The sequence below is a fragment of the Leptopilina heterotoma genome, unplaced genomic scaffold (assembly GCF_015476425.1).
Source record: "Leptopilina heterotoma isolate Lh14 unplaced genomic scaffold, ASM1547642v1 Lhet_16, whole genome shotgun sequence".
NCBI classification, from domain to species: domain Eukaryota; kingdom Metazoa; phylum Arthropoda; class Insecta; order Hymenoptera; family Figitidae; genus Leptopilina; species Leptopilina heterotoma.
The window spans coordinates 1,993,599-2,018,542 of NW_025110874.1; the positions used below are offsets into that span (position 1 = coordinate 1,993,599).

Below are 24,944 nucleotides of genomic sequence, written 5' to 3' on the forward strand. Positions count from 1 at the left end.
GAGACAAATGTGTTAGAAAATGTTTGTTTACCTATTTCACGCCATTCAAACCAGTCAAAGTTGCTTTTGCTGTGGCGCATTGAAATCAGCCTATGCCGCATTGGGCCCATATTTGACAGTTCAACTTACCTTTTTTCTTAAAATTTCATTTTTACTCTCACTATTATTATTTTCTCATTCCTTTAACTCGCATATTTCTCCACTGACACTAATTATTTCTTCCTGTCACGTATTTTCGTTTTTTTAAAGCTTAAAACTGGCACCGCATTGGGACCCCTTGATTTCCGTATTCACCACGACACCCAATGCGGTAATTCGCGAATACCGCATTGGCAGGTTGGCACTCGCAATGCGGAATCCCGTACCTCCCAATACTTTTTTTTTACAGGGATAGCAAAAAAATATTTAGAATAGTAGATAGTATTGGTGGTAACTTAGGCTGAATACGGTTTCGTGTGAAAACCTTATTAGGAGGTTACGGTGAATACATTTTTTTAAAGCTTTTGATTTAAAGATTTCTAAACAAAGTTGAGAATATTTATGAATAGCATGAGTGCCCTGAAGTATAAAAATGTCGATTGCGAGAAGGAAATACGAAATTTTGTGAAAATATTAGAAAACGACATGTGACAGGTAGACTGTAAAATGTTGATCGATTAATTAAGTATATGGTAATTACCATATACTTCTAATCTATAATATGTTTTAAGCACAGTAAAGTATATGGTAATCGATCAACATTTTACAATCTACCTGTCACATTTCGTTTTCTAATATTTTCTCAAAATGTCGTATTTTCTTCTCGCAATAGGCATTTTTATACTGCATGTCACTTACGCTCTTCATAAATATTATGAACTTTGCTTAGAAATCTTTAATTCAAAAGTTTTAAAACATGTATTCACAATAAGCAAAATGTATTCACCGTAACCTCCTAATACGGTTTTCACACTAAACCATATTCCACTTAAGTTACCACCACATATAAAAACTTTAAAAGATAATAATAAACAATATTTAATTTATTTTCCTATTAACATTAATAAATATAATAATACTACATTAATTATATAACATTAGTGCCGTCATTGACATGTTTTACAAAAAACACCCGAAGAATAATTAAACGCACCTTAAAGAGTTAATAATAACAACAAATTTGTAATCTTAAAATGGTTAAGGCGCTTACTTTAGACTTAATCATAAATCTAACATTAATTTAATAAAGTATGATACATTCAATATATAATAAATTTATAAGTTATTTTGAATTATATATACATTCTATTAAATAATATTCAATATTAAATATAGGAGATTGTCTAATTATAATAATTTACATCAGTTAAAACATTGCTTATGTAAAAAAAAAGTTTAATCAAAAATATAGTTTTATGAAATAATATGAAGGAACCAATTTCCGAGACGTATCCATTTGTCGATCATAATGTCATCCAGTGCTTTGCAGTGCACACTTGATAAACATTAGAATAATCTAAAAATACTTCTTTCTCGATTATTGATTCCTTTATCCTATATATATCTGCTTTGCTTCAAAATTTTTTACACGAAGTTGGGACACTTTTTCACTCTATTCCGTACTTTGAAATATTTTAACACTTCATTTATAACAGTAAAAGCAAAATAACATGCTCACGAAAAGTGTTTGAATCTGATTCTGATTAGAATGTTATCTTAAACGTTTTTTCTTGATGTCTCATCTCATGACTTAAATATTTGTTGGCACTTCAATCTGCAATCAGGCAATTTATTTACCTGGAAACTTGTGAATACCTAAATCGACGTTTCTCTCTCTTGCCAGTGAATCAAATTTAAATCATTGGATTCATAAATTGAGCAGTCACTCATCTCGTTTCTGAAATACAGTTAAAGTGTCAGATTGATTTTACAAGATTTCTAAATAAATCCTATTATCAGAATGTTTACAGCAAACTTTACATCTCTGTACAAATTTTAATGAAAATTTACTTAATAAGCTTTGAAAATATTCTTGGTAATATCATAGTTTGAATTTACTACTCCTTTCTACAATGTGCATTTCTTAACAAAATAATAATATTATAATTTACAGAAATTTTACGTTTTAAATTTAGTGTGTTTTTTAATACAGGCTTAAAAGAGGGGACATTTTTATATAAACATACAGTTTGCTGCAAACTATCTCCAAAATATTGTACAATGTAAGTTGTATCCAAATGATTCATCACAATTTATTATTTTCTGGTTTTAAATTGTTCTGTATCGTATAAATATTGAATGATTATTATAGATTGAGAAAGATTAAAATTACACTGAGGGAATAAAATTTACCCCCACAGCACCGAAACTTTCCTAAAAATTTATTAAATATTTACTTGCAATATTCGGAATATTTAATTGCAATGTTTATTGAAAGTTGTGTACAGATTTAAATGTCCCGATTAAATAAATGTTTAGCGCGAAGCTTTCCTGAACATTTCAATAAAATCTTCGCATAATTATAATTATAATTATGCGAAGATGTAATTTCATGTTCAGGAAATGTTCAGGAAAGCTTCGCGCTAAACATTTATTTAATCGGGACATTTAAATCTTTACACAATTTTCACTAAACTTTTCAGTTAAATATGACGAATATTGCAAGTAAATATTTAATAAATTTTTAGGAAAGTTTCGGTGCTGTGAAGGTATATTATATCTAATATTAAATAAATAAATTAAAATCAAAATAATTACAGGAATGGATCCTTTAAAATAAAAGCTCTAGGTTGAACTCGTTGTAATCTGTCACCATTATCACATAATAATCTCGCCATTGTGGTTTTTTTAATTTCCTCTACTTGCTTTGGTAGGAAGGAACCTGGAGTGTGTTCATTTTCATACCAGTATCTGTCCCCTTAAATGAGAAGCAAAATATTAATTTAAAACATGAAATTATATTATATTATTATACATTATACGCATAATAATAATTACATAATTATTCGTTCATTCATTGATTCTGTTCGCAGTTTTAAGTTAGTTTTTGTGAATCTGTTATGTCCCAAGATGTAAGACCCACACGGTTTTCTTTTTGAGCTTATCTCAGGATGAGAGATGCAAATGGATAATTTAATTACTTTCTATATTAAGTGTGAATGTTTTATTTGCTAAACGCTGTTACTTTTTGTTACAAACTATTCTCTATGATATTTCATGCTGATTTATAATGTTTCAATTGTATCCTATTTGAATGCTTTGGATAATATTCTTAACTTCATATTAACCTTTTATTTTATTATTAACATTTTATATGTAAAATTTAGAGAAAATTTTGTACATTCTCACAATGTTCCAAGAAGGAAAAGGGAAAGAATTAACATCTGGTTCTCCAGGATTTTATTCTTGTTCTTAGGGGACATCTGAAAAAGATTGAACCCAAAGAGGAAGTATGTTTATAAAAAGACTTAACTGCTTGAGAAATCTACACTTAGTTCCAATTGATAAACATTACAATTGAAATGCAGACAGCTCTATCCTCATTGTGCAATGTCAATAATTAATTAGTAATTAATTAATTAATTAATTAACCACAAGTAATTAAATAATTAATTCCAAACCTCAATGCAGATTACAAATTTTTGCTATTGAGGAGGATTTTTTTATTTTTGAGATATTTGAAAAAATTAGCGGATAAACCTAGAGAAAAGAATATGTTTCATTTCCATTATGTATCATTGTATTGGATTTAATGATTTTTTAAAATAAAGAGTATAAAGCTTCCTTCATGAAAAAGCAAATTAAAATAAAAAATTGTATGTTTAATTTTAAACGAATAAAGAGTTGAAAAGTATACTATTTATAAATTATCTGCATACCTAGACGTGCATTTCTGAAAGTTCTGCCCAATAAGCAGAGGAAGGTTGGACCCAGAACTGAACCTTCTATAGGTAATTCAGAAAGTGCCCCAGTTACCAAATCCACGTCTTCCACCTTGCTGAAAAAATTAACAAATATATCGAATATCGAATAAATCAACAAAATAAAAATAAATGAAAATTATTATATATGCACATATGTTGTGCACCCCCACAGCAACGAAAAATTTCTGAAAATTTATTAAATAATTACTTCAACTGTTTGAAATATTTGAAACAATGTTTAGTGAACGGATTTGAATGTCCGCATTAAATAAATGTTTAGTGTAAAAGTAATCTGAACGTAACAATTTTTAAAATTTGTGTCTAAATCGATTTACGTGAAAATGTAATTTAAATGCTCAAGCAAATTTCACACTAAACATTTATTTAATCGGTGCATTTAAATAATCTTTCAGCTCATTGATACCAAAAACTCAATTTTTTCAAAACAGTTGTTTATGTATCTTTCTCCTTTGGACGGCAGTGGGGGGTCATGTTATTTAGTGTTCACAAGTTCCATATACTGTACTAAGGAAATACGTGACCACTGAATTGACTGAATTGAAGTGACCACATGTTCTCAACAGTAGTTTTATAAGTTAGTATATATAAGATAATAAACTGTCGTGCGCACCTATAAACTCGTTGTAATCTATCAATAGTTTCTAATAACATTGTTCCTTTAAGATCGAAGAACTCATCGACATTTGGAAGATCGCAGAATGATCTCCATTTGGTATAAGATGCCAAGCCATGATCTCTGCCTTGTTGAATCATTTGAGCAGCATAGTCAACAGCAACATCATTTGTCTTTCCATCGTGAAAATATCGATCCAAAAGAATCTCATTTATTCCTGGCGGAAATGGCTTTCTGGAATGTCCCGCTGTCATGGAATTTACAAATTATCATTAAAGAAGATCTAATGACTTTTAGAAAATTTGCTTTTGGAAAATGTAAATTACATTTCTTAAGGGGGTAAGGTTAATATGGTGAAAAAATTTATATTTTTAATAATTTTTTTTGGTGATACAGAAAGAGTTAATTTATATTATCCGTTTTCATATGATACTGCAACTTTTGAACAATATTTTTCTAAATTTTTATGTCAAAATATTAGAACTTGAGCGATTGAATGTGAATCTTCTCAAGCACCCTCAAAAAAATAGTTTTGCGGTGTACACTATAACTCACAACAGAATAATATAAAATAAAAAAAATGTTTGTTGAGGTTACCCTGGGAAAGGCTTAATCCATTAAAGAATATTAAATAGATTCTGTTCTCAGGACATCACAGTGCATTTACTTACCAGTTGCTCCAGCGATTAATCGATCAATTGCTCCAGCCTCGTAAAGCTCTTGTGGTGCATAAAAAGCAGAAAGAAGCGATCGTTCACCGGACTTCTGAGCAGATCGTGAGTCAACAAGATCAAGAGTCTTTGGTGTCAATGCAACAAAAAATGAAAATCCTGCCGAAGAAGCTGCATTCGTCATTGTGCCGTCCACGCGAAAATCATATCCACGAAAGTATCCTCCTGGAGTTAAACGCAAGTCGAATCTTCAAACAGCCGGACAAACGGAAAAATTCTTTTTAAATTTGAATTTTTTCTCTTAAAAAATTAGAGTAATTTAAATTATAATAATGTTTCCTATATGTATTTTCGTTAAATTGTTGCATGCAAGTTTGAAATATTTCATTGTAATATTAAAGCAATATTTTCTAACATTGTTTCAATGCCAACATGGAGTATTACCTGAATAGCCAATTAAACTTTATTATATGAATATTTAAAGATTATTTCTAATTTTACCCTGCAATTGCTTTCCTGTGAAAGAGTTCCAGGGAACGAAACCGAAAATTTGACAGAAGTGCCTGTATGACTTTTTCAGTTTTTATTCCCATTTCATTCCTGAGAATTTCTCGGATTCATTCCCGGGAACTTTTCCGCACATGGATACTGTTAATTTAATGTTTTATTAATACTCATACATTTAGTATAAAATTGTTTTTCTAAACTGAACATTATTAGAATAAACAAAATTAATTAATTATTAATTTATTTGATTAAGTTTAACATAAAATCTGACTCACTTATCTAGAAGACTCTCGCCCATGATGACAGGAAGAAATTCATTGTAAGTCACATGTTGCATTTCGGCAATGACAATTTTTCTCGTTTCCTGATAAAGTTTCTCATCGTCCCAATGTGGATTAATTTTTTCAAGTTTCTGTGCTATTCGATTGTGCTCACGAAGAAAAAGAACGTGCATTAATGCCAATCCAGGATGCTCATTAATTCTTGAATCACCGCTGAAAAAACATGGTAAGGCTTTACTTTGACTTCGACAATTTAATGAGTCCTTCGATGCCATTGGTAAATTTTTTCTCTGCGTATTCAATAATCCCCCAGTTCTTGCTCTAAGGACATTCGAAGTCTCCTCTGAGCTTCCATAAATTGTTGATAAATCAAGATAAGACGACGCTTGATTTATCTGTTGCCTTGGTCCTAATTTACATCCCTAAAATTTAAATAAATAGAAAACAAACTATTTTTCTTAAATAAAATGAACATTAAATAATAGTTTAAAGGTAATAATAATTCAAGAAAATAATAATTTTTATACAATAAAGAATTGTTTATAAATAAAATTCATAGAAAAATGAATGTGGTTTCTATTTGTGTTGGTTTCTTTTCACAATCTATATCTAAGTTTATGACTGACTGATTATTGTAATTTTTCATTTATAAGTTTAGGTACTTTATACGAAAGGTCAGATTTGTACCCCTTTAAAATATATAAATAAATAAAGAATACTTTATTTTATAAATTAAAATTTAGAAAATTAATCTTACTCTCTAAATCTAAATATGTGAAAATTCACATATTTGTACGTTATAAGTCGTCCTCTCGATCAATAAGTGCATATACACTTATAATAAGTGAAATTTCACTCAGAATAAGTGAAAAATTCACTTATTTATAAGTGTATATGCACTTATTGATCGAGAGGACGACTTATAACGTACAATAAGTGAAATTTCACATATTCAGATTTAGAGAGTATGATACTAACTTGATTAATAAAAATAATAAAGTGAGGATGAAAATGTAAATAAATTTTTAAAAAACTAATTAATGTCTAATAAATGTAGTAATATGGCATCATGTCAATTACAAATTCTACAATAAATGTTCATAAATAAATAAGTGTGGAATTAATCAAAAAAAATACACTATACAATAATTTCCTGGTACATTGAGAAAGTTTGATAAGGATCAATAGGATAAGATGTTTGTAATAACAAATGTCGCAAGATTTACAGCTTGCGTTTAGGATAACATCTGATTGATTAGCAATACGGTACATCTTTGCCACTTGAATATTAACGTTAATTATATAGTCAATGATTATTATCGACAGCCGACGATGATTTATATTTACATTCAAGCTGCTATCAAAATTCAGTTTCAGTAAAATAATAAAGTCATTTTATGACCCCTCTATTAATTAGTGGATTTTATATATGAAATTCGATTTTCTGACTTAAACCGTCAGTAAATATGAAAAAGTTTAAAGAGTTTATAATTTACTTACTTGAACACTATTACCTTTTTTATTTAACTATAACACTTTCTCTATTATTATTAATAAGGTACAAAATAAAATTGTTTGAATGAATAAAATATAACAAAACCGTTAAATGAAAATTGAATTTTACTCAAGGAAATAAAATTTAAATTCCAAGATCAATGGGGAGAAAATAATTGAAAAAAGTCAATATAATAAATGTTGAGTTAAATAAATATTATTAATCAACATTCCTTCCTGAAAGCATTTAATCGAATATATAAAATTTATGATTCTCCTTGAGTAAGATATGCATATACTATTATTTATATATCGTGTGTAATTAAACTCATGTACTTCCGAAAGTCTCACCTCAAGCGTACTTCCTGGATGAGGAGCTGACCTGGTATATTCCATGCATCCAATTGCATTTTCAGCCTGGATTGGAAAGCATTCCGGATGGAAATTCTCGAATTCAACATCGCAACATTTCAGTCTCTCGCCATTCGGCAGCTCCATTCGTGGAGTGTGTGCCAAGTCATGGGCAATAAATTGGCCAAACATGGCTGTGAGTGCCATGAGATAAGGATGCTTCAGATCGGGCCCACCCGAATGCACTTTAGTAGAAACTTCCCGGGCACTGGGGAGGTGTGATTTTGGTAGAGACACACCGTCCTCGTACTCTGGAGCCAGGAATCTTGTATAGGATTCAAGAGCACCACCCCAAGAAGGATGCAGGGCATTGTTGCATCTTCCTGTGTGTGTTCTATAGCTGGGATCAACTTTTTTACATTCCGCGACCATGCGTAAACTATTCGCCACGTTTCCACTACATACATTGATTCCCACCTGTAATAGAAAATATAAAATGCTGATTTCAAGTTTGATTCAAGACTCGTTCAATCTTTATGAATGAAACTTGAACATCCCATTCTGATTCAAGCTTGAATCTATTAAAAGACACTATTCAGTTTATTTATTGCTCTGACTTTAATTAAATTTATAGAACTAAACTTTTGGATGTGTAATTTAAACATAAATAATAATTTCAAATTTATAAGACAAAATCATATGTTTAATTTTTGAAAAAAAATTTAATTTATTAATGGTTGAATGTTATTTACACTGCAAAAACAAGTGTCTCAATGTAAGACGTAATTCGAGAGATAAAGGCAAGCTTTCTGAAAAGATTCCCATTTACGTAAAAAAATTTTTTTCCAAATAGTTACGTCAGAAAAAAAAATTTTATCAAAATATATCACTTTTTAGAAAAAATGTTTTTTTTACTTGTTTCAGATAAAAATTGAAATGCCAATCATGTACACCATAAATGAATGTAGTGCTGCACGGGAATGCGTGCGTATCTCCACTATTTTTAATTTTTTTCAAAAACTGTTTCGTATTTACATATATCTTAACAATATGTGTTGAAAAAACAATAAGAATAAAAATGTCTTATCTTAAATATGTCAGTTACCATATTTTTGGCCCAAGAAAGCAAAAATAAAATTAGTAAAAAATCAGGGAAAAGTCAGAAAATTCTTTTCCCAATCCATGTTAAACACCCTGATTAATAATAATTAAAAAAATATATTTTTAAATAATATTAAATTAGATTGATTTGTATTACAGAAATAAATAATGAAAAGTTAAAAATGTACAGACGTATTAAATTATAAAATAAAAATATAAAATCATTCTGAAACATATAGGTTCAGGGTTGTCAGAGGTCAGGGAAATCAGGGGAAAGTAAAATTGGTCAGGGAAAAGTCAGGGATTTTTATTTAAGTAATTGGAAAAAATTGAATTTTGGAGAAGTTACAAATGATTGCAGAAATTCAATTATTTTCAAATGCAATAAAATTCTTCGCAAAAATTCAATTATGTTCAAAAATTTAAAAAAAATTCCGTCATAATTCAATTATCCTTAAAAATAATAAAATTCTTCTCCAAATTTCAATTATCTTTAAAAATAATAAAATTCTCCTCCAAATTTCAATTATTTTCAAAAATTTTAATAAAATTCTTTGCAAAATTTCAATTAATTTTCAAAAAATTTTTCTCAATTCAATGACTTTCAACAACTACAGTTTTAATAAAAAGTTTTCAAAAGAATTCAATTATTTAAAAAAAAAATTTTGATAAAATTCTAAGCAAACTTCGCAATAATTCAATTATTTTCATAAATAATAACACTTTTTACAAAAATTCAATTATTTTCATGAATAATAAAATTCATCATATAGAATTTCAATTGTTTTTAATACAATTTTAATTGAATTCCTCGAAAAATTAATTATTCTTGAAAATTTTATTAAAATTTCTCGAAAAAATTCAAATTTGTTGATAAAATTCTTTACGATAATTTAGTTTCGAAAAACATTCATTTATTCCATAAATTATTTATTTTTGAATTTAAATAATTGAATTCTTGTAGAATTTTCCAATAAAAATTGATTTAAAAATGAATATTAGTTAAAATTTTAGATGATAATTGAATATTAAAAGCATTATAGCATGAATTTTTAAAAATAATTGAATGGAAATCGACGAATTTTAACAAAATTTTTGAAAATAGTGACATTTTTCGAAGAATTTACTTTAAATTGTATTAAAAACAATTTAAATCCTGTGAAGAATTTTATTAATTTATGAAAGTAATTGAATTCTTGCAATGAATTTTTTCAAATTTTTTTTAAATAATTGAAATAATGTAAAGAATCTTATTATTTATGAAAATAATTGAATTCTTGCATCGAATTTTATTACATTTTTTTAAATAATTAAATTCTTTTGAGAACTTTTATTAAAAAAGTATATTGTGAAAACATTTAAATTTCAACGAACAATTTCATTATATTCGTGAAATGTAATTAAATTCTTACAAAAAATTTAAGAGAATAATTCCATTTTTCTAGGAATTTACTTTAAATTGTATTATAAATAATTGAAATCCTCAGAAAAATTTTATAATTTTATGAAAATAATGTAATTCTTACAACGAATTTTATCAATTTTTTTTAAATAATTGAATTCATGTGAAAATTTTATTACTTGTAAAAATAATTGAATTTATGCAACGAATTTTCTTACATTTTATTTAAATAATTATATTCTTTTGAAAACTTGTATTAAAAATGTAAATTTTGAAAAATTTTGAATTTCAGCGAAGAATTTCATTATTTGTGAAATGTACCTAATTTAATTCTTGCAAAAAATTGTTGAAGATAATTTTATTTTTCGAGAAATTTATCTAAAATTGTATTAAAAATAATTCAAACCATGTGAAGAATTTTATTATTTATGAAAATTATTGAATTCTTGCTTAGAATTTTATTATAATTTTTGTAAATAATTTAATTTTTTTTTGATAAATTTTATGGAAATTAAAACTTTTATAAAACATGAAGACATTAATCACTCCGAGTCTTCGACTCGGAGTAATTAATATCTTCATGTTTTATAATAAAATTCTTATAAGTTGTTTAATTTTAAAAATGTTTGAATTTGAATGTTTTGAAGAATTTTAATCCTATGGAAAAATAATAATTAAATACTTTTTTAAAAATTTAGTTATTGATGTTTTCGAATAATTTTACAATTTAAGAAATTCGTATGTAAATGTAATAGAATGTTTTTTTGAGTATCTAATAATTTTTAGAGTGATTTAGAATATTCTTTATGGTCAGGGAAAAACTGGAAATTTTGTCTGGAAATTAGGGAAAAGTCAGGGAAAAGTAAAATTCAATATTTGTGGCAAGGCAACCCTGAGGTAGCAGAAAATAACATTTCCATCTTGAGTAGTAAAAGAAATGAAGATATTCAAGTTGAAGGTTGCATAAAGATTTTAGTAGTTACTGTAGAGAAAGTGAATGAAACAATGAAATTAAATGTCAAAGACTTTCATTGGAAATCGTTCGAGTTATGATATTAAAAAATCATTCAAGTATAAAGTAAATCGGATTGTTATTATTATTATTTTCTATATTTAAAGTTCAAAGAATTCACATGTGAAATAAAAAAAAACCTACAAGATTTATTAATTATTTCTGTTGTTATTATTAAGATTGTAAAAATTATTATCAGTTTGAGTAATAGATTATATAATTTTTATGATAAATGGAATTATAATGCTGCAAATCAATTCATAATTTAACTGCTTATTGCAGCAAAAATACTTTGATTTAACTTTAGTATCTCAGCAATTGCCGCGAATTGTTAAATATGCATCTTTAATTACATCTGACATAAATATTTCAATAATTATTTGTTTTGAAATACTTTTATAAAAATGTACCTGAATATAGTATAATATATATACATCTTTATTGTTGATTTATTACTCAATGTTTGTTACACAATGGATTTTTAATATGCTAATATACTGTTTTTGTCAATGTGTAGATACGTTCACAAAAAAGTCTCAGTTTGTCCATTTCATTTTAAAAGATATTTGAAATTTTTTAGATAAAGTATATCCTACTTTAAATTATTAATTATGCGTTTACGATAACTTTGCTGCAACTAAAACTACTAGTAATCTTAGTTTTAATTAACACAAAGAATTTTTATAGTTAATTTTGTTTTTAAAAATATTTATAATAAATATATTTATTTAAAAAATGAATACCGAAGGAAGAAGAGTTACAGCATCCTCAGGAGTCATTTTGAGTAATTCAACGAGCATCAATGCCATGGTCTCCATCCTAAGGGCTCTCTTTGAAAGATTCTGGGAAGCTGGACTCATCTCGTGGGAAGCAGCCAGGTACCACGACGGTGAACCTTGAGTCAAGTGAATTCGAGAATCGATAATTGCCTGTTCTTGTTGGTAATATTTTTCCATCGATGCGTTGGCCCTTCGACCAAGATCCTGCACCATTCTGGTTGGTAAAATTGTACATTGCGCGAATGCAAATAGGCCTAAGAACCTGTATACGCGAAGAAAGAAAAAATAAGAAGCATAAGAATCTTGAGAATTTTAGATATATTTTTATTAATTTATTTCCAAACAGGTTTATCAAATTCATAAAAAAATTTGGTTTAATTTTAATTGTATTTTAAGGCAATCATTAGCATCTTAAAATTGAAAATCAACAATAAAACTGAGTTACGAGCTTTTTTAAAAAAATGCAGCTATTTTCGAACAGTTTTTAAAATTTTAACAAAATTCCTGTTTGCAATTTTTTTTGCTATTGATAAGAATGTTTTTGTATAGCAAAATCTCATTCCATCATAAAAAAAATCCTTCTTTAGAGTTTACATGAAATTCATACTACTAATATTAGAAAACACCATATAAAAACTATTGATATTGAGATTATAAATCTTATATTTCAGACTGATTTGCATACACGCGCCGCACCTGCCACAACATCACGTCAGTGTTCATGTAGTGTTTCCCAAGGTTCTATATCACGATTGTTATTTTCCCCCCTTTTAATACAAATGACACTCCATCCATTTTCGCCTCTTAAACAAACCACTACCTGTTCTACTCTCACGAGTGCTAATTTCGATTCAATCATTTCAATAAATCAATCCGTCCGCTACACTATTTATATCTCTTTACAGGTACATGGTCGAATTACTAAACACAGAAGAAAAGTGGTGTTGTTTTTGTTGCCTGTTATTTTAACATAGTGGTTAATGAGCATATAGACAGTGGCGCCCTTAAATGGTGTAAAATCTATTGCTTATTAATTTAACAACACTCTTGATGTTGAAATAAGAATCACGCCCGTGCTCCAAGCTTTCTACAGTCCTTATTAATAAAATCAGACTTTTGTCTATATATGAGGCATTCCATGTCAAGTGATCCAGGTGTCTTACGGTGTAATGCTTATTTCGATAATTTTTTACTCTTAAACTATTAAACATAAAAATTTGGCAAGGTACATTTTGGAAAGGTTTTTTCATGCTCTTTCGATTGAAAATAAGCATTTAAAAAAAAAAATTTTTTTGACCCAAAAAAATCAAAATTAAAAATAAATTTTAATTTTTTGGAAAAAAGGTCCCATTTTTTTTTTTTTTTTTTTTTTTTAAACGAAAGCTGAGGTTTTTTCCTAAAAGGACATATAAATGAAAAAGTGGGACAAGAATGTTTAAACATTGAAAAACAGAGGTTTCTACTCTCTAAACCCGGTTTTTAGCTCTGTTTACGAGAAAATTCATTTTTTCAATGTTTAAACATTCTTGTCCCACTTTTTCATTTATATGTCCTTTTAGGAAAAAACCTCAGCTTTCGTTTAAAAAAAAAAAAAAAAAAAAAAAATGGGACCTTTTTTCCAAAAAATTAAAATTTATTTTTAATTTTGATTTTTTTGGGTCAAAAAAAATTTTTTTTTTTAAATGCTTATTTTCAATCGAAAGAGCATGAAAAAACCTTTCCAAAATGTACCTTGCCAAATTTTTATGTTTAATAGTTTAAGAGTAAAAAATTATCGAAATAAGCATTGTACTGAAAAACCCAAAAATTTAACCCCCTCCCCCTCGGAAAATATTGGACTAGGTAAAAAAATATTTTCACGAAAAATTACTACCTATTAGTACTACAAAAGCCCCAAGTTTTGCTACGATTGGAGAAAAATTTTTCTCCACCTGGATCACTTGACATGGAATGCCTCATATATACATTACACAGAATTCAAAATTTCTATTATATTATTTATTTTTACACTCTAGAAGATTCAAAAATGTTATCAAGAAAATTATGTATGTATGTGTGTCCGCAAAATTTTGACCGCGCATCACTCAAAAACGGTTTTGACCGATAGAAGTGAAACTTGACAGTCAATTAGGCATTATCCCCGAGAAACTCAGGCAGTAGATTTATTATTAAAACTTGTTACTCGGGGGTTTTTGGGATCGTTGATTATGAATCTAAAGTCAGATTTTCAAAATTCAAAATGGCAACCCTGGAAAAAATGTATTTTATATCTTATACAGGCCTCGAACTAGGTCCGTAAATCCCGTAAAAGTCCGTAACTTTGCTTGAAGTCCGTAAAAGTCCGTTTTTTTGAAAAAAGGTTCGTAAAGTCCGTAATTCGATTGAAAAAGGTCCGTAAAGTACGTAAGTTATACGATATAATTCGGATAATTTTAGAGAAATTACAAATGATTGAAGGAATTCAATTATTTTTAAAAGTAATAAAATTCTTCGCAAAAATTCAATTATGTTCAAAAATTTTTTTAAATTCTCGTCAAAATTTTAGAGATAATTAAATTCTTCTCCGCAATATCAATTATTTTCAAAAATTTTAATAAAATTCTTGGAAAAATTTCAATTATTTTCAAAAATTTTCCCTAATTTAATTATTTTTAATATCTACTATTTTAATAAAATTTTGCAAAAGAATTCAAATTATTTGAAAATTGATAGATACAATTCTTTAAAAAAATTCAATTTTAAGAAACATATGTGACTGTCCACGAGAAAACAGGGCTTAGGCCCAAAAAATAAATTTTGAGTTTTTTATGGTAATCGACAGATTTTATGTTGCTTTTTCAAATGCAAAAGTCAAAAGTTAAAAATATCAACTACTTTCGACAATATATCGTTTTAAAGATGGGTATTTCAAGCGTAGTTAACTTCAATCGTAGTACTTCAATCGCTCGCCCTGTGAAATTCACGTTTGGGAGCTAAGCCCTGTTTTCTCGTGGACAGTCACATATGTAAATATTCAATAAATTTTCAATAAATTGTTTTTTTTGTATTTAAATAATGAAATTCTCGTAGAATTTTCTTATAAAAATTGATTTATAAATGGATTTCAGTTAAAATTTTAGATTATAATTGAATATTAAAAGTATTAGAGCGTAAAGTTTTAGAAATAATTAAATTTTGAAAAGGTTTCAGATACAAATCTTTGAAAATTTGAATTTTTCATATTTTTAACTAACAATTCTGTGGAATTAATTTTTTTTTTGAAAAAGTTTAATTGCTGATTTTTTTATATTATTTAAAGTTTTTATTTTCTAATAATTTTTTAATTTTAAAGAATTTGCGAATAATTGAAATTTTATAAAATTAAATATTGTAAACAAATGGATTTGAAAATTGTCAAAGAACTTTTTCGAAAATTATTAAAAATAATCGATTTTCAGAAGAATTTTAGTTAAAAATTCTTGAAAATAATAATTGAATTGATAATGATTTTATCACTCTATCTTTAATTATTATAAAACCTGAAGTAATCGATTGCTTATCGATATCTTCATGTTATTTAGTTATGAAAAAATCTAATTTATAGTTTTAAGAAAAATGTAATCTTATATATTTTTGTCAGTAATTGGTCCGTAAATGGTCCGTAATTTTTCATTTTTGGTCCGTAAAGTCCGTATTTTTAAATACTTTCACTGGTTCGAGCTCTGCTTATAGTATATAGTTACGTTGGTGATTAAAAAAGCTATATTAATTGTTTATTGGTTTAAAATTATAAGAGTTTTATTAAATTTTCTAAGTGGTACATATACCAGAGGCATGAAAATGTTAAATTTGGCACTGGGTTAATTTTGATGTTTTTTATTAGAATTTTGTCGTCAGAATAATGAAATTATGAATTATGAATTACAAATGTCGGATTAAAATATTTAATGGTTAAAAATCAGAAAGTCAAAAATCATAATTTTTTGCATTTAACTTTAATTTGGGTGAATTTATTGGAGCGCCCCATGTTGGACATGGTTTTGATTTAATGTTCTAGAATCCAAACCCAATAAGATATATGTTAAATTAAAATACACTGAATGAAAGTATAATACAGGTATTAGGTATCTTTTGACCAAAGAAAAAACTTTTTATTGTCAACACACAAATTTTTTAAAATATTTTTTCCAATTATCGAAATTTTCTATTTAAAAAAATGGCCCTTAGATAGACACTTAGATATTCTAAATAATCTCAAAAAAATCTCACAAAACTATTAAAAATTGTGTATAATCGAAAACAAAAGTAAATATAAGAATATAAAAAACAAAGTCTGAAACCATTTACAGCTTAGAAAAGAATAAATGAAAAGTAGCCTATTTTTATGGTTAAATGACACAATTTTTTAAGCCCCAGAAAAAATTTGTATTCAAACAAAATATCGACAAAATCATTCTAGAATATTATTGTACAATACGTAAATAGTATTTTAACGATAAATACCTATTGAAAATAAAAATTTAAATAACTGTTACCTAATTAAATAGAAATTGTAGGAAAACTTCATGGGACACAAATTTCAGGAGGTGTGTGCAGAACATAAACAAATTTTTTTTTTCCTTCAAATGTGCATTAAAAACTTCGTCTATACTAACAACAAAAAGCATAAGGTGCTGCTACTTTATACAAAAATTTTAAACGAAATTTCCATCTTGAGACCCTCTACCCTAGGTACACAATAAAGATTTTTTAATTAAAATCGTAAATTTACTTCCCTAGAAAATATTTTATTAGTAGAAAATTTGGCACTATTTCAAAAATGTTAAATATTAAAAAATTTTGAAATTTATCTCTTTTTGATAGTTTTATATATCCTCTGGATATCCTTTTGTTGTGAGGGTGGCTCTTATGGTTATTGGCTTCATTATCAGAAACTCTAGTTTATTTATTAAAAAACTATTAGTTATTTTAGGTGATTTTTTTTCTTTGAATAATTAAATTGCTGTTATTCGAACTGTAAATCATTTGATCCGAACTTCCGTTTATCAGAACTTTTTCGTCATCTTAAACACAAAGTAAATTAATTTTTACGTCTATTGGTACAAAAATCTCATAAAAATAAAGAAATTTTATTGACTTTCGATTATCCGAACCAGATCCTGTCTAAATTAGTTCGGATAATCGAGGTTCCACGGTATTCTCTTTTAGAATTCAATTGAGAAATTTTCTCAAAAATTATTAAAAACCCACTGACAAGTTTTTTCAAAATTTCGATTTTTAAAATGTTAATAACTTTTGATAATATGAACGAAAAGTGTTTAAAGTCAAAAGAAACGTCTTAACCCTCTCATATACCCTTGGGAAACTCAGCCAGTGGATTTTACTGAAACTAGTTATACCCGGGGGTTTTTTTGGGTCGCTGATTACAAATCTAAAGTCAGATTTTCATAATTTTCAAAATTCAAAATGGCGGACATTTTTTTCAAAATTGCTCAAATTTGCATAATTTATTTATGATTATATAGGTTATCATAAAAGTATAACCATTTTTGGTTTTGCAACCATTTTTTTGGCCTACAAATATTTTCAAAAATCGAAGTACCGAAAACGGGTATTTTTTCCAGTAGGACTAAAAATGTCATTTTAAATCTAATCACCGATATACGACAATATTAAAATAGTAAATTCGTGGCACAGAATTAATATTATTTGCAATAACCATTCAAATGTTATTTATTTTCTAAAACTATGAGAACAAAAAAAGTCAAAGTACCCGAAATGATTCAGCATGCGCTTAAAGGTAATTTCAAATGAGAAGTTGGTATTTATTTTAAAAATATGTGGCAACACAAATAAGCCGAGTTAGAGGTATATATATATATATATAAATACATTCTCTAGGTGGAAGAACGAAGACCTTGTCTTGTAAGAGATGACATTTCGCTTGTACTCGATCCGCTTGGGATTAATATTATAATAACTCACGCGATGGCTCATTCTTTATGGTTATTTGCTAATTTCATTCATTGTTCATACGCGTAAAGTATGTGGTCGAATTTTCTGCATACAGCTTAAACGATATTAATGTTTCAGATAATAGGCCTTTATGACCTTTGACCTCTAATTTATTGTTGGGAGAATAAGAGAGGACTCTATGGAGCCTACTGAACAGATCCAATCTGACATTTAGGATTCGCTCTTCCTGGTTAACTCGAGACTCCTTTACGTAATCAGCGTGACCTACACGACCTCTTCGTTCACCTTATCCGTCAATGCAAAATGGTTCACAGTAATTGTATGTCGATCCATTGCTTTACATACATGAAAGATTTACCGTCTTTCTCTAGAAAAATCAAAAGACAACTTATTGGTAGTTTCGCTTTCTAACGTTGAAAATTTGAAATCGTTAAACTAGCGCTTTTTCGCTTACTTCCACTGGAACCACGATTAGAGTATTAAATCTTAATTGTTATTATTTCCATGCAAAAAAGATTAAAATTTTCCCCAATGTGGAATAAATGAATAACGAAATAAAGAGACAAATAATGTTCTACTTTTATTTAATGTTTCAGGTAAACAAGAAAAAGAAACGGTTTCTTCTCAAATAAATTTCAATTGTTCTTTTAAGGAATGAATAAGTAGTGAATGGTATCTTTGCATAGATTATTCTTCAGAAACAATATAATTATTCGTCTGTAAGAAACTTACGTCACAGGGAAGAGTTAGTTATACTGTTAGTATAATGCATTGATTTAAAAGTACGTTATAGGACCAGAAAATTTTCATAATATAACGGTCGACATTGTAAGTAAACACATTATTATTCATTAACCATTCAATTGTAAAGAGAATGGTACAAACTGATAAGCATAATTAAAAGTATCCGATAACCTTAGTTGATTTGCACTTCGCGTCTATAAATGTTGGTAAGTACATTATTTATTTATTCACTTTCAATTCAACGGTGTGAAGAAAATAAAGGGTTTATTATTTATTTATCCCATATTTATTATATACATAAAAATTTATTTTTATAAGCATTTTCAAACTAAATTTCAAAAATATCTTAAAAAGATCCGAAGTAAGACATAAAAAAAAATTTTACAATAATAATTGTAATGTAATGAAGAAGAAAAATCTTTTACTTTTAATTTCGATAAGTGTGACATTAGTAAATATTAATATTAAAGACATTTTTTTAAATTGATTGGTTAATTTTTTCTTGCATAATAACTTTCTTGAGGTTTGAGAATAAATATATATGTCCTACATGCATTGTTGTTGCATATGAAGGTATAAGAATTATGTCATTTTTTTCCATTATACTTTCTCTTCTACTTTATTTATTTCTTTGTGAAATAAAAATCTTCTCATATTTTGACTTGAAAAAAACAACCTTCGAAGAAATTGAAGATCTTGTCAAAATAAAAAAAAACAATTTCTTCATTTAAGTTTTTTTGCATACTCCATTAAAAAGTTTTAACGGAAACAAAAATAAGGGAATTTTTCGATATGATTTCTCAATCATAAATACTTAAAACTATTAAGGACCTTTAATTTTTGAATATTTTTTGTAGTGTAAATTAATTTTTTAAAACAGTTAAATATTGTTGTTTTGGATTGAAAGTTATAGACATCCACCGCATGTTGTATTTCTAAATTAGAAAACAACAAATTGAGTAAACACAATAAATTCTTAACTAAAAATTTTTTACAATAATTATCGAAACATTCTCAATTTTTAAAGAAAGGGTATATAATGTAATTTCTTTTTATAATAATAATTTAAAAAATATAATAATAATAATCTCAGAATAATTTAGTGATTTTTCCATATTATTCAGGATTAAAAATTAGCGTTTGAATATGGAGTTGAACAAAAAATCGTTTGAAAATTATATCTAATAAAGAATATAAATAAAAACAAAATTAATAGACTTGCAAAATCGTAAGAAAATTATGAAATTTGAATTCCACTGTCGCGAAAAGTTAATGAGAAAAATATCACTGTCACGTCCTTCGGTATAAGGATGAATGCTTGTAAGAATTTATTTGATGAATCCTTTTTAACACGATGATAAATTAAATATTACACGGTTCAATTATTTAACATCACATTGAATGGTATAAAAAGTTAATTATGACTTGTTACAAACACTAATTAATCTATCGCACTTCATAATTTAACTTCAATGTTAACTGCTCGCAGAAATCATGCACTCTTCTGATAATATGACATTGCTTTAATAACGGCAATATTAAATGTCAATGGGAGAGAGTTAAAAAGAATAATTAGGTATATCTTGGAAATTGCTTTTAAAATAAACTTGATAACTGCACTTCAATTAAAGAAAATGGAAATATACTTTAAACTCTTCCATTATATTTTATACTTTGTTTTCTTCTTTCATTTTTATTATTTTTTTTATTTATTTATTTACTGTACACAACAATATTTATTTATAAAGCAATAAAAAAATATATCAATATTTATTTATAATTCAAAAGATACTATTTGTTACATTTTTATAATTTTTATTATCAGGGTTGCTACAGTTAAGGAAAATCAGGGAATTCAGGGAAAAGACAGAAAAAATAAAGTTGTTCAGAGAAATCAGGGAAAATTCAGGGAATTTCATCAAAAGTGCTGGAAAAATATTAAATTTCTAGAATTCATAAGAAAATTCTGAATTTTGGTGTTCAACAACCTTTGAAATATTAAATTTTTCTTGAATTTCTTTTTGATGGCTTATAAACTTTGAAATCCCCACGAATTTTAATACAAAACCTAAAGTTTTTTTCTATTTTTGACAATAATTGAAATTTACACGAGTTTACAAAATATGAAATTGAATTTATTTTAAATAATAATTTACACAGAAAAAAATAAAATCCTAAAGTGAGAAGAAAATTCGGTTCAACTATTATTATTTTTTCATTTTATTTTCAAATACGAATATTCATCTACAAAAAAAGAGGAATTTTTGTCTATATTTGAAAATTTTTTAATTAAAAGATTAATTTCAATCTTTCTTCTTTGATGGAAATTATTTATATAAAACATTTTTTTTTCGGTGTAATTATTATAGAACTACACTGAGAAAACTATATTTAAATTTTAAATCAAACATATCAAACAGTCAACCAAAAATTATTTTTGAATTAAACATAATAACTTTGATTCAATGCAAAATAAGTTTGATTCAATAAAAATTACATTTAATTCAATTATAAAATATGTTTAATTCAAACATATTTTTTTGGTTTGCTACTTATTTTTGGATTTAAGAACATTTTTCTCTTTATAGCATATAAAATTATTATTTATAAATTAATTAACGAATAATTTTACTTAAAAAGTCCGAAAATAATTGAATTTTAGAAGAATTGCGTTTGCAATATTTTAATAAATTATAATAATTAAATTTCGACAGATTTCAAACAGAAATATTAAAAAATTTCAACTTTTGATAATTTTAATTAAAAATTCTGAATAAGTTAGTTTTTTGAAAACTTTTTATTAAAATTTTTTTGAAATCAATTAAATTATATGAAAATATATCTTTAATTGAAAAAATCTCGAATAATCGAATTTTCCTTAAATAGAATTGAAAACAAATGAAATTTATACGTATTTAAGTAAACTTTCTTTTTTATGTAAATAATAATTGAATAATTGAATTCTCAAAGGACTTTTTAAAAATTATTAAAAATAATTGATTTACACTTAAAAAAAATTTATTTGATTTAAATAACCGATTACTTGACTATTATCAATTAAATATTTTCTTCAATCAAATAATATTTATTGGAGTCAATTAAATGGTATTTGCTTCAAATACTGAAATTATTGGTTCAAATACCATTTAATTGACTCCAATAAATATTATTTGATTCAAGAAAATATTTAATTGATAATAGTCAATTAATCGGTTATTTGAATCAAATAATTTTTTTTCAGTGTAGAAATCAGTTTTAATTAAAAGTTGAAAAAAATATTTAAATATTAGAGAAATTATAGTAGAAATTCCTAGAAATAATCCAAAAAGATTTTGAATTGAAATTTTTGAAAATTTGAATTTTGAATAGTTTTAATTAAATTCAAAGATTTTATTATTTTCGAAAATTTTTATATCAAATTCTTTTGAAATTAATTCATTTTTTTAAAAACATTTTCAAATAATTGAAATTTCGTAAAATTGAATTGTAGACAAGTGGATTTCAGAAATATTTCAAATGAACTTTTCTCTTTATTTGAATTATTTTAATTTTCAAAGAAGTTTCTTAAAAATTATTAAAAAATAATTAATTTAGAGAATAATTTCAGTTAAAAATTTTATCAGAAAATTATTGAATTGAAGGCTTGAAATTAATTTTGAAGAAATTACAGGAGAAATTTTGATAAATTAATGAATTTTAAATCATTTGAAAGTGGAAATTTTTGAAAATCTTAATTCCTTTGAAAAAATAATAATAATGATTAAATATATTTATTCCAAAAAATCTAATGATATTTCGAATAATTTTACAATTATTAAGAATATTCAGAAATAAATGTAGGATTAGAAACATTTTTTTTGGTTTGTATTTAATCATTTTTAGAATGAATCAGAATGTTTTTTATGGTCAGAGAAAAAATTAAAATTCTTTATAGAAATCAGGGAAAAACAAAATCAAATTTTTCTGGTCACCCTAATAAATGGAGAAAACTCAAATTTATGGAAAACTTATTATTTTTGTTTTGCATTCTCACAGTTTTTCTAAGAATAATATCAAATTGAGACAAAAAAAACGTATCAAAACGTTATAGAAAAACTGTGCTTCAAAACCGAGAATATTCCATGTTGAAAAATTTTGAAAAAGTGTTTGTCACCATTTGACAACAGTTAAACCATTTTTTCCAAGATAATTTTTAATTTAATCTATTAGTTGTGATTTTAATCTTTATCAATAAACTTAGCTATTATATTTAATTATTTATTTCATTTAATAATTTTTTTTGTTGGTATAACTATTTAATTAGTTAAATTACCAACTAAATGGCTGGTAACTAAAACAATAATAGTAACTAATAAAAAATTAGCAACGATCTTTTTACTAACTAAATCTAAACAGTTCTCTCGGTGCACTTATTTATTAATTATACCCTTAACTCATTTATTTTCATTTTATTAAATATTCGCATTTATTCTCAGTACAAAGAATACTGGTCTCATAATTCATAATTTCATAATTGTAATTATGCAAATTATTCAAAATCCTTTTTAATAGCAAGGAAAGTTTATCATTGTCGCTTTCATGCAAATTTTGTTTACGTTCAAATACTGCATTTAAAAAGTTGGTTTGATTTCTCTTTGACAAAAATAATGAGAACATTTTTCTAATAATAATCTTTGATTAATTTAAATTTAAGTTAATTTTAATAATTTAATTATCCCTATCACTATTGTTATCACTATTATAGATTTACGAATTTGAATAAAACTAAGTTGATATATTAATTATTACATTTGTAAATTTACTTTATATTATAAACCGTTAACTTGTGATAACAGTAATAAAAATCAATAGTAAATTATTTATTTTTGTAATCAAATTTAAATAGTTCATTAAATTATGAATAGAATATAACATGTCAGGCTTAAATGGCATTTAGTTCATTCATTTTAAAAAGTATATAGATTTTTTTTTAAATTTATAAACTCGAAAAAAGTTTGATTTTTGCAACAAAACGTTTGGTTTGTATTTAAGAAATCAAAATTATTGATACAACCAAAAAAATGTTGATCGTTTACACACCACGTTTCGTTGTTAAAAACAAACTCTTCTCTCAATGTTTATGCATCAACTTATGTCATAGTTTTTCGAATCTATTCAAGCAAATAATTTAATTGCCACTACGAAAAAGAAGAAGTAGAAACGATTCTTTCACCTAGCATGCAAATGAATTGCATGCGGCATTCGAGCCAACCCTGTGTGAACAATAAATAATTGCACAAGGATGTGCATCGTATCGTAACGATACATTACAATGAAATCGAAAGCACTCACCGAAACGCGAAGACGATCATTTTTTTTTTCTCTTTTCCAAATTTTTCCTCCTTTTTCTTACTCTCTAACTCTCTCTCTCCAAGTCTATATTTAAAAAAATAAAATCATTGAAGTAAATTTTGAATGAAAATTCCCCCGAAAGCTCCTCTTCTCCAGGGGGGGGATGAGAAGAAGAGACAAAAAATATGAAAACTCTGTCACACTCGCAGTTATTCACACTAGAAACTGAAACGCGTGAAACTTGATTATCAATGTCACGGCTAAAGCGGAGAATCCTTTTGAAAATGAATGAACAATTAAATTGTAAACGGATTGAGGTTGTAAGAGGTCGCAAAGATAAACGTGAACTGAAGTCGATGTACGATCGAAAGAAAGGCTCTGGGGCCCCTTGAGAATTATATATAGGAGTGGGGCCCTAACTCGTGATTTTATTGTATGGGGTGTCGATCCATTGCACCTAGTCACGTGCAATAGAGAGGCATTAGAATGCAGAATTGTCACATGATCAGGAGATTGGAAAATTGGTATAAAGGATAATTATAATTATACTCCACTCCTGATGAGTAAGCTTTCCTCTTCTTCTCCTTCCTCCTTCGATTCGTCATTTTTCAAAGCACGCTTTTTATTTTTCTCTTCAATGTCACCATTTATGCTAAGTTGTTAGTTTCCCTTTGCATTTTTCATTTTCTTCATTTTTATTTTCATTTCTTACATTATTAGGGTTGTCATACAGATCAGGGAGAAATCAGGAAACTTTATCAAAAGAATTCTCTAAATACG

General features: G+C 26.4%; 1 protein-coding gene across 4 annotated transcripts; it reads right to left on the reverse strand.

Moving 5' to 3' along the window:
• Nucleotides 1–397: 397 nt before the first annotated feature.
• Nucleotides 398–24,494, reverse strand: LOC122498806 (peroxidasin homolog). 4 transcript variants are annotated; one of them, XM_043606721.1, is made up of 10 exons: nt 14,143–14,216; nt 12,820–13,091; nt 12,099–12,396; nt 7,841–8,317; nt 5,990–6,417; nt 5,208–5,455; nt 4,534–4,783; nt 3,858–3,976; nt 2,737–2,896; nt 398–1,876 (listed from the first exon to the last, which is right to left on the reverse strand). In XM_043606721.1, exons 2-10 carry the CDS (start codon nt 12,855–12,857, stop codon nt 1,795–1,797), a joined length of 2,100 nt encoding a protein of 699 aa, XP_043462656.1. In that variant the 5' UTR covers nt 12,858–13,091; nt 14,143–14,216; the 3' UTR covers nt 398–1,794. The 4 variants fall into 4 exon arrangements, with proteins under 4 accessions (XP_043462656.1, XP_043462657.1, XP_043462659.1 ...); XM_043606722.1 differs by lacking the exons at nt 12,820–13,091; nt 14,143–14,216 and adding an exon at nt 24,165–24,494; XM_043606724.1 differs by lacking the exon at nt 14,143–14,216 and having other exon boundaries at nt 12,955–13,409.
• Between the last annotated feature and the right edge of the window lie 450 nt (nt 24,495–24,944).

What these genes read in the sequence shown, in the direction of transcription:
- LOC122498806 (XM_043606721.1), bottom strand. Translation starts at nt 12,857, where the DNA reads ATGAACACTGACGTGATGTTGTGGCAGGTGCGGCGCGT. An exon ending in TTGTGGCAGGTGCGGCGCGT is followed by an intron (nt 12,397 to 12,819) that starts GTATGCAAATCA and finishes TCGCGTATACAG; the next exon opens with GTTCTTAGGCCTATTTGCAT. An exon ending in CTGTAACTCTTCTTCCTTCG is followed by an intron (nt 8,318 to 12,098) that starts GTATTCATTTTT and finishes TTTCTATTACAG; the next exon opens with GTGGGAATCAATGTATGTAG.